The sequence below is a fragment of the Pipistrellus hanaki genome (assembly GCF_964339955.1).
Source record: "Pipistrellus hanaki genome assembly, chromosome: 5".
NCBI lineage: Eukaryota > Metazoa > Chordata > Mammalia > Chiroptera > Vespertilionidae > Pipistrellus > Pipistrellus hanaki.
This window is the reverse complement of record NC_140507.1, coordinates 45167888-45178056: the sequence shown is the minus strand read 5'-3', so window position 1 is coordinate 45178056 and position 10169 is coordinate 45167888. Positions and strand designations below refer to the sequence as shown.

The window sequence follows — 10169 nt, the reverse complement described above, 5'->3', positions numbered from 1 at the left end:
CCCTTTCAACGTGCAGTGCCCCTGAATGGCAGGGTGACAAAGCAGTGTCAGGGATGAGCGCGTCGTGGGGCAAGTCCAGTTTGCTGACGTTCAGAGCAGTGGGACCCTGCTGTCCTCGGCGGGGGCTGCTCTTCATTTCTGACTGGAAGGCTTACATGCTGCCACAGTAAAAGCAAATCTGCCTCCACTCCTTAAGAACCGAGAACACCTCCCTACACCTGTCAGTCTGAACATAAAAGCCGAAGTGAGAGGCAATACCAAGTAGGGTTCAGTTGATATCCAAAAGAATAGCTCTTTGGGAAGCACTGATTCAGGCAGAAACCCAAACTGTGCTGATCCGGAGGCAAAGGCAATGGGTACTATTTATGAGAAGGAGAATAATTACATCAATGGCAGGAACTTTTATAGTTGCAGATAAGCTGACACAGGGCTGTTAATTCTAAAGAGTCTCTTTAATTTTTAACCCTGCAGTCATAATGTCTGCTTTCTTGCTAGGTTTCCAGTTTTGTGGGATCCAACGCTGCTTTAGGCCCAGCCCAAAGGTCACTGTGCCCATGTTTAACATTCCAAAGGCTTGAGAAGTGAGATGTATGAGGCAGCTCATCTGGGATGGCAGCTCTGACTCCATTTTAAAGTGTCTGCATTCATATTAAGGTTCACACACCAAAGAGCTCCGGAGACACCCACTAATCCATTGCGGCCTTTACTGCTTGGCTGAGGGAGCAAGTCCCCCCTTGGGCCCAGACTCACGATGAAGTTGTCTTCTGGTGATATTTCAAAAACGACTTCAGGGAGCTCCCGTTACTTTGGGGCATGACAGAGTAAGTGTGGCTGATCTTTGGAAAAGCAATTTGCATCCTGGACCTGTGGAGAACTTGAAAACCATTCATGTGCTTTGATCTGGTAATCTTCCTTCCGGGACACTTCACAGAGGCGAATTACGGGATTCTTACCCTAAACAACTCCTCCTACAACCTCCCTCTTCTCAGATAATGACATCCTCCCACTAGTTGCTTAGGCTCCAAACTGTAGAGTCCTTCTGCAGTCTTTTCTTTCATACCCCATTCCAGATGCCCCAGAGGATTCTGTATGTTCCATCTTCAAAACATACTTGGGATCCAATCACTTTTCACCTTGTTCATTGCCACTGTCCTGGTACAAACAACACTATCCTCTGATTTCCAAATTATGGTTATAGCTCATGATTGTTCTCCTTGCTTCCGAACCTGCTCCAATACCATCAGAATAAACTTTTAAAACTGTGTCACTTCGCTCCTTAAGGAAAAATCCTCTCACTCAGAATAAAAGCCAAAGTGTTGTCACCCTGGACTATAAGGCTCCATGGGCTCTCCACCCCACCCCCTCAATCTCATCTGCTTCACTTTTTCTCTGACACCTCTCCATCCTCCATGGTTTCTTTGCTGTTCTTCAAACACAATAAGCACAAACTTACCTCAAGGCCACTGCATGTATGGTTTCCTCTTCGTGGTACAACCAGGCGCCCAAACATACACTTGGATCTCCTCCCTTCTTTCAGGATTCTGTTCTGAAGTCATCTCATCAGAGCAGCTGATCCTGATGTACAATAGCACTTTATATAACCCTAGGAGCCTGTTTGCAGGAAGATTCTTGCAAGTGGCCGCTGTGGCCATGCACACTGCCTCCACAGCTGCCTCCTGCCCTACTCTGCCTGTGCTTTCCCGCTGGCAGCCTCCTTGCTTTCTGCTTTTCCTCCCTCTTCCTTCTAAGCTGTCTTCAGTCTTCACTCCTCCCTCCCTCAGCATATGCAAACTAATCTTTGTTGGGTTAATTTGCATACTCACTCTGATTGGCTGTGGGCATAGCAAAGGTACAGTCAATTAGCATTTTTCTCTTTTATTAGTGTACATAGGTCACCCTCCCTCAGCCTGATGCCTTGGTCTTAATACCACTTTCTGACATAATCTAAAACTTAATTTTTTTTTTCTGACTTCTCCCATCTCAGAATGTAAACTCCATGAAAAGGAGAACCTTATTCATTTTATTCCCTCTGGAATACCCAGCTCAGTGGTTCAAGTGAAGCTACTGGAGCGAAGGAGCAGTTGTGCTGGAAGAGAATGATTAGCACAAAGGTGGCAATAGATTAATATTCCCCACCTCTCTCTTCCCCCCTCCCCCACCCCAAATAATGGGCTTTTGACTTTCTATTTTATCATGAATTAGATTTCAGCTTCACTGAAGTAATGGGTAGTAGAAACCAAGATCTTACAGGTTATCATTATTTTTTTTCCTGAACCACTTGAAAACAAGGTACAGACAGAATACCTCATCACTACTAAATACTTTAGGGCAGAGGTAGGGAACTTTTTTTTTTGCCAAGGGCCATTTGGATATTTATAACATCATTCATGGGCCATACAAAAATTATCCACTTAAAAATCAGCCTGTTCTATTTGGTCAAACATTTAATTAAATCACCCCTAATGCCTTGGCAGGGCCAGACCAAATGATTGTGTGAGCCTTCTATGGCCCTCTGGCAGATGTTCCCTATCCTTGTTTAAGGGCAATATTCCCACAGGACATTCTACATAGTGTGGACATCCAGGTCAGAAAAATAAACTGTTTATTTTTCCTGTCTGGACCAGGAGCCAGTACAGCATCATTTGTTGCCTTTAGTTGCCTTAAGGCTCCTTTAATTTGGATTGATTGGTTCTCGCATCTTTCTCTGTCTCTCATAAGCTATAAGAGTTTTAAAGAATACAGACCTTTTGTTTTGTGGGATGCATCTCATTCTGGGCCCATTGAAAGGTTTCCTAAGTCCAGACCCAGGCTATGCATTCTTAGCAGAAATGTGTCAGAAAAGATGCCGTGCTCTCCTCCGCATATCACAACAGGAAGCACGTGACATGACCAGTTTTCCTGCTGGCTATGCTTATCTTGATCACTTGGTCAATTTGCTGTCTCCCAGGGTTCTCTTCAGTAAATTAACCATTTCCCATCTTGTCATCAATAAGTACTTTTCAGAAGCTACTTTAAGAGTAGGCTATATCCTTCTTCACATCAAGCATCCACAGACCTACTCACCCACCTTAGCACCCACTAAGGACTCCTGCCTAAGTCAAATAACATTGTCAAGGGGTGACATTCTATCTCCACCATTTTAGTTGACATCTTCCACAAGGAAGAGATATCCTTCCTTTTCCATTTATTTATTTATTCTATCATTATTTATTTATCCCTTTGTATTAGCATGGATTCATGGATTCTTGTTTTAGCCCATGGGTTAGAATCAGTTACTATCATTCTTTATTTTGATGCTCAAATTGTCTCAGATTTGGCCAGAGGGAGCCTCATCAAGCTGGCTTATGTGTCCTTTTGGCATGCTCTCATCATGCTCTAAGCACTTCCCTCCAAGCTTACTTTGCACTTTCCCAGTCCAAGCCCTGGAATCAGCCCTGGTTCCCTTTAAAAGCTTATGGCACTTAGAAGCCAAGATCCTCTGGCCACTTGATGTATCTATTACTTCTAGTCTCTGAGATTAGATATGGTGTATATATGTATGCATAGATATGTATATGTGTGTGTGTGTGTTGATTTATCTTTCTCCGACTGGTTTATTTCACTTAGCATAATGCTCTCCATTTCCATCCATGCTGTTGCAAATGGTAAAAATGCCTTCTTTTTATTTTATAGTGGCATAATATTCCATTGTGTAGATGTACCAGTTTTTTAATCCACTCATCTGCTGATGACATTTAGGCTGTTTCCAAGTGTTAGCTATGGTAAATTGTCTTGCTATGAACACAGGGGGCGCACATATATTCTTTCTGATTGATGTTTCTGGTTTTTGGGGATATATTCCTAGAAATGGGATTACTGGGTCAAATGGGAGTTCTATTTTTAACTTTCTGAGGAGACTCCTAACTGTCTTCAACAGTGGCTGCACCAACCTGCCTTCCCACCAGCAGTGCACGAGGGTTCCTTTTTTCTGCACATCGTTTTTTGATTTGTTGTGCATTCTTAATGCACAGCAGACTCCTCCAGTGTTGTGGTTGGGGAAGGATTGCTAAGACAGAGAGAGGTTTGGGGAGCCACCTTGGTTTGCGATGGTATCTGCACAGAACTAGTTGGGGCTGAGGAGGAGCAGGGGGAGCCAATAGCCCCCTCCCTCATCTCGGTGGTGGTTCGGGAATCAGGCAGTCTCCACTTCTGCCTGCGGCATCGGGCTCTATAAAAAGCACTGTCCCAGTTGCCTAGAAGCCTATTTTCTAAAGTGAAAACACACAAATCCAGCACATCGAATACCACAGAGACAAATTCCTCTTAGTAATTCTTTTTTTTTTTGTGCCTGCTTCTAATTTAGATGTAGCTACCAGCTATTTGCAGTACTGCTGGATAAAGAGAAGCTGCTGGTGAAAGGTCTTTAACAGAAACCTGGAAACTACTAAGGTTCTGGGGGAAAGGGACACTTTTATTTGCATGTGAATTGGGTCCTGGTTGTCTGAAAAAGCGCCAGGTGGTAAGTACAATGGGAGCCATTGAGAACCGCAGTGGAAATTGGTTTAGATACTTCATATGGCACCTCTCTCAAGTCAAGGAAACTATTGGTGTGAAAGGAAAATAAGCAAACATTTAATTTGGAGGGAATTGTGCTGTGTCACAGTTTGAAGGACACTACTCTAGAGGGGATGCCCTCTCCGCTGACGGGTTGTGATCTCCCTGCACAACTAACCCACGCACACTTCCCTTGCCTATTGCGGCCGTGAGTCTTCTGTTACCGGCCCTGACAACCAGAATAAACAGTGAAGAAACATCGCACCCAGCTGCTCTTCTTGTAGAGTTGGAAACACGCATTCTGCAAGAAAACAAGTGTCATCAAGCATTTGCTTCCAGAAGCAAGGAAAGAAGCCCATTCCTGTGCTCACCTGCATAGAGTGGTCCCCACACCAGCGGCGCCACCTGGGTGGGAATTTGATAGAAAGACACATGCTGTCTGGAGCCACACCCGGGATGTGCTAAATCAGAAAGTCTGTGTCAGAACCCGTCGGTCTGAATTTTAACAAGCCCTAGGTGATGCTGATGCACACTTACATTTGAGGGTCACTGCCCTAGATCTTCCAGGCGTGGCTGGGAAGGACCTCCCCACCAGTAGGCCTTACCTTGTGGCCCTCGGATGGGTAATTAGGGAGCTCACTGCAGTTGCTCCTGCGAATGGGAAGGCTGATGACCACACACACACATATACACACACACACACACCGCTGTATATAAGGTGCAGCAAGTCGTCCCCTTATACGCATAGGTCAAGGGGGCGCATCCGTTTTTTTGCCTCTACTGATCCAAATCGAGTACGGAGTTGAATCTGAGACCCAGCAGGGGTCGCTGCTGCCCATAGAGAGAAACCCAGGGAGCTTGGCAAGGCAAAGCCTCGAATCTTTGACATCACACTAAGCTCCTCCTTGCATGCACACATCACACACACACACACACACACACACACACACACACACACACACACACACCATATACGGACACAGAGACCGAGTCCTTCTATCTGCCCGCTCGCACCCACTCCCCAGGAGCCCGGCTCTCCCTCGGCCAGAGTGTCCGGCGTGTGGCTGCCCGTGGAGCGCGGAGCCGGAGCCGGAGCGGAGCGCCCGCAGCGCGAGGGAGCGGCGCGCGGAGGAGCGGCGGCCGGGGCACCCCGGGCTGCACCCCTCGCTCCCGGCAGCCGCGCCCGCCTGCACCGGGGCTGGAGGGCGCCCAGCCGACCCCCCGCTCGCTCCCGGGGCCCCTGCCACCCCTATGAGAGCAGAAGCCCAGCGAAGGAGCAGGACGCTCGGCGGCAGCTGGACTCCTCTGCAAGCCCGGAGCGCCCCCTCCTCCCGCTCCCCTCCTCCGGCGCCCGGGCAGCGACATGCAGCCGCCGCGCTCGGGCTGAGAGGGGAAGGGGCGGGCGCCACCCACCCGCTCGGAATCCGCTCCCCGCGGCGGCGGCTGCGCGTCCCGGCCGCGGCCCCCGGGGCTCGGGAGTGAGCAGCAGCCGGAGCCGAAGCCGGAGCCCGAGGAGGAGGCAGCCGGCCCGCGGTTGGCCGGGCGGGGGAGGAGGGACGGGGCCGGAGGAGGGCGCGGGGGGCCGGGGAGGGGGCCCCGGCGGCGGATGAAGATGGCCATGTCTCTCATCCGAGCGTGCCGCAGCCTGGCTCTCTCAACATGGCTGCTTTCCTTTTGTTTCGTGCATCTGCTCTGCCTGGACTTCACCGTGGCCGAGAAGGAGGAATGGTACACCGCCTTCGTGAACATCACCTACGCCGAGCCGCCGCCGGAGCCCGGGGCGGGGGGCGGCGGCGCCGAGCTGCACACCGAGAAGACCGAGTGCGGGCGCTACGGCGAGCACTCGCCCAAGCAGGACGCCCGCGGCGAGGTGGTCATGGCCAGCGCGGCCCACGACCGCCTGGCCTGCGACCCCGGCACCAAGTTCGCCGCCCCGGCCCACGGCAGGAACTGGATCGCCCTCATCCCCAAGGGCAACTGCTCGTACAGGGAAAAGATCCGGAACGCCTTCCTGCAGAACGCCTCGGCTGTGGTCATCTTCAACGTGGGCGCCAGCGCCAACGAGACCATCACCATGGCCCACCCAGGTGAGCTGAGCGCCCCGGCGGCGCGGGGTAGGGGGAGGTCCCGGGGATGGAGGCGGTGGGCCTGCGCCTGCCTCCCAGAGCCCTGCTGGGAAGTCTGTGCTCTGCAAGACGCGTCTCTGTTCCCTGGACCTACTAAGTTTCGCTGTGCGTCGTCACTTTGTGGGGGTTACAAAGAACAAGGTTGAACTGGATTGGGGGGACCTGGGGAGTGTGTGTGATCGGTTTTGATGAAAGCCGCTGGGACGAGGGTCGCTGAGGTGGCCTACTTTCTCTGAACCGAAAGGTGCAGTTCAGGGGCAGAACTCAGGCATTGTCCCTGGGGAGGGACGCCCAGCACCTGTGTGCAATAGGGTAGATCTGATAACTGGGCTCTGCGCTCGCTGGGTGCATCAGGTATACTCGCATTCGTGCATCAGGAGGTGGGTAGGGTTACTGGCTCCAGCAGCTCCAGCTTGTCTCCTCTGAGAACTAGCTTCTCAAGTCAGGTTTCAGTGCTTCTGGGGAGACTGGGCAACACACACACACACACACACACACACACACACACACACCCCGGCTGGCTTGCCATACATCAAACATGATGTTAAAAGCCTTGTGCTCTGTCAGGCTGTCATGCGGAGAAGCTGACAGGCAGGCATGGTGGTAAATAATAACTATCCTCCCTAAGCCCAGGAAGACATGGTGGCCATAAAGTTATGTCTACTTTTTTGTAGTATTGCACTGTCCTTTGCTTGATTGGGAGGTTAGCTATGTTTGTGGCAATAAGAGGATTTCAGGAGAGAAAGGCTAGGCTTTTCTTACTGATCGCAGGGCGCCGGGACTAGAAAGAGGTGACTGCCCTGGAACTGGCGGTTTAGCCCTGACTGACACAGCAGTGCTTGGGTGGCAGGAAGAACAAGAAGTCCTCTCCAGGCTTGTCAGCAGAAGCAGCTCCATTTAGCAGAACCCTGGAGTCCAGGGCGCTACCTGTTCCTGTGCCCCTCCTTCCACAGAGGAGTTCCTGGGCGGAGGCTGTGACATCCATAGGGAGAAGGGAATAGAAATGACAGGTGCATTTTCTGACTGGAGTCACTTAAGCAAAAAAACAAAAACAAAAAAAAAACAAAACAAAACAAAACAAAAAAAAAAACAAAACGAAAAAACCCACAAAACATTGTTTTCCTTAAAAGCCAGATACTATTGAAATGGAACACCAAGCTTTGGCTACATTGGGACGAGGGAGGGGTGCATTCTTTGGGGTCAAGTTTTCATTCCAAGACCTCATGTCACCTATTAGTGAAAAATCTAATTGGTTTTTTTATTACCAGAGGGTCACCATCACTAGCTGTTTTTAGAAGAGGAAATGGTCAACTGTAGCAAAAACAGGTGTGGACAGCAATGCCCCTAACACCTAGGCCAGAAAAATGCAGTGCAGGGATTAATGAGGAGGCGGAGAGGCAGTAAACTTAGAAAAGTTACAACAGTGCAAATAGGAACATATGATGTGCTTTCTCACGCTCAACAGTTTTGTAGGGGGAAAGATTGCATTCTGACCTTGAGTCATAAGAGCATTACTTAAAGTATGATATTCAATGATTTGGAGGACTTTGGAAGAGCACTCTAAGTCATGTAAAGTATCTTTAAGTAAACATATTTAATATCTTAACTTCAACTGGCAGGGTGGTGGGAGGGAGATTTTTTAAAAAAAATTTTCCATTAAATGCCAAGATTGTTGGCTGACTTTGCAGGATTCTTTCAATGTTTCTTTGTGCATATGCATGAAATCTTAAACTTGGCTTCTTGAAACACAGACTAAGAGGCATCATTTGTTCCTGTCTAAAAAGGTTCTGCCAGAACTGCCAACACATTGGATCAATTAATGGCTTGCCTGTTTTTAAAGAAAGCAGTAAGCTGATTTTCTACACAAACGATGCTTGATTAAGACCTCGTGGGAGTAAAGGACTTGGTAATAGTTTGAAAGTTAGAGACTAAACAATGCGAAGGAAATTCTCTACTATCTAATTATTCTGTTTTGAAAAACGTGTAAATGCTGCGTCTTCCGATAGCCATGAAACTTCCATAGTACCGTTTGATGTATTGCCACTCCAGGAGACGCTGCATTCGCTTTACTCAGAGATTGCATTGATTTCTGCTAAAGTCCCATTATAAGTAGATACATAGCCCAGCAGCTTGGCAAACGCTTAAATTCTTCTCCCTGAATCTCAAGCAGTGCCAGTCTGCTGTCAGTGTCTCCTTCTTAGCTCCCCGAGGCTTTCATTTTTCTAGTTAAATTTGAGTCCGATTTCTAAATTCATTGTAGGAAATACATTTTAGGTGCTAATCAGATCTTCTTTTGTGAGCATGGGATTCAGTATTAAAAAGTTCACAAATGCAGAGAAGCCTTACATTTGTGAACTTTTTAATATAGTCGCAAAAGAGTTAACATCAGCCTTTTTTTTTTTTTTTTTTTTTTATCTCACCTCCTCTAGATCATTTATTTTTGGAACTGATAGCTTTCAGGTGAGGGAAAGGTCTGAATTTAGAGTTATGCAACCCATCATGTAACACTTATGCATTGTGGTGATATGACTCCCACACACCCACTATCTCGGAATTCCATGAAATGGAAATCATTTCCCCTTCACATTTCCATATAGCAGTTCTTTTAGAATGTATTCCCTTTCCTGCTTAAATGATTTGGGGTTTCTGTCACTTCTGCAATTATGGTTTCTCATTCACAAAGACACAGCTTCTCCTGGGATAGACTAATGGTTTTATTTTGTAACCAGGTTTTAAATCTTATTTGAAGTATGACAGCTTTGTTGCCATACAATTCACATACCCTACAAGTTACTCATTTAAAGTAAATAATTTAATGGCCTTTTCCATACTACAACCCTCACCACTAATTCCAAAAATAAACCCTATATCCATTAGCAGTTACTTGTCATTACTAACCAATCTCCAACTTCTAGTTAATCAGTAATCCACTTTATGCCTCTAAATATAATTTGCCTATTCTGAACATTTCATATCAACGGAGTCATGTAATATATTGTGGGGTTTTTTGTGTGTAACTGTCTTCTTTCACTTAGCATAATATTTTCAAGGTCTAGCAATACTGTAGAATGTGTCAGTATTACATTTCTCTTTGCCAAATAATATTCTTTTGTATGTATACCCCACCTTTTGTTTATTCATCAATTAATAGATGTGTAGGTTCTTTTCACTTTCTGGTTATTAAGAATAATGCTTCTATGAACATCCGTGTACAAATTGTGTGTGAACATTTCTCTTGGATGCATACCTAGGAGTGAAATTTCTGAAAAAAGTACACATGGTTTAACTTTTCGAGGAACTGCCAGATCGTTTTCCAAAGCACCTGGGCCATTTCACATTCCCACCTGCAGTGTATGAGGATTCCAGTGTCTCCACATCCTCATCAACATGTGTTGTCATCTATCCTGTTGACTATCCTGTGGTTGCGAAGTGGTGTCTCCGTTGTGGTTTTAACTTACAATTCCCTGATGACTTTAGTTACTTTTAATTCTTTCTCTGCTTTTTATTTTG

The 10169-nt window shown here is 47.2% G+C and overlaps 1 protein-coding gene across 3 annotated transcripts in view; it reads left to right on the top strand.

Moving 5' to 3' along the window:
* Positions 1 to 5470: 5470 nt before the first annotated feature.
* Positions 5471 to 10169, top strand: part of RNF150 (ring finger protein 150) — a 160440-nt gene continuing 155741 nt past the window's right edge. For 2 of the 3 annotated variants that reach the window (XM_084884270.1, XM_084884268.1), the window contains exon 1: positions 5472 to 6620. In XM_084884270.1, the coding sequence (XP_084740396.1) occupies positions 6140 to 6620 (481 nt within the window). In that variant the 5' untranslated portion in view covers positions 5472 to 6139. Of the gene's footprint in view, positions 6621 to 10169 lie in introns of all 3 variants that reach the window. The other variant, XM_084884269.1, reaches the window with a different exon arrangement.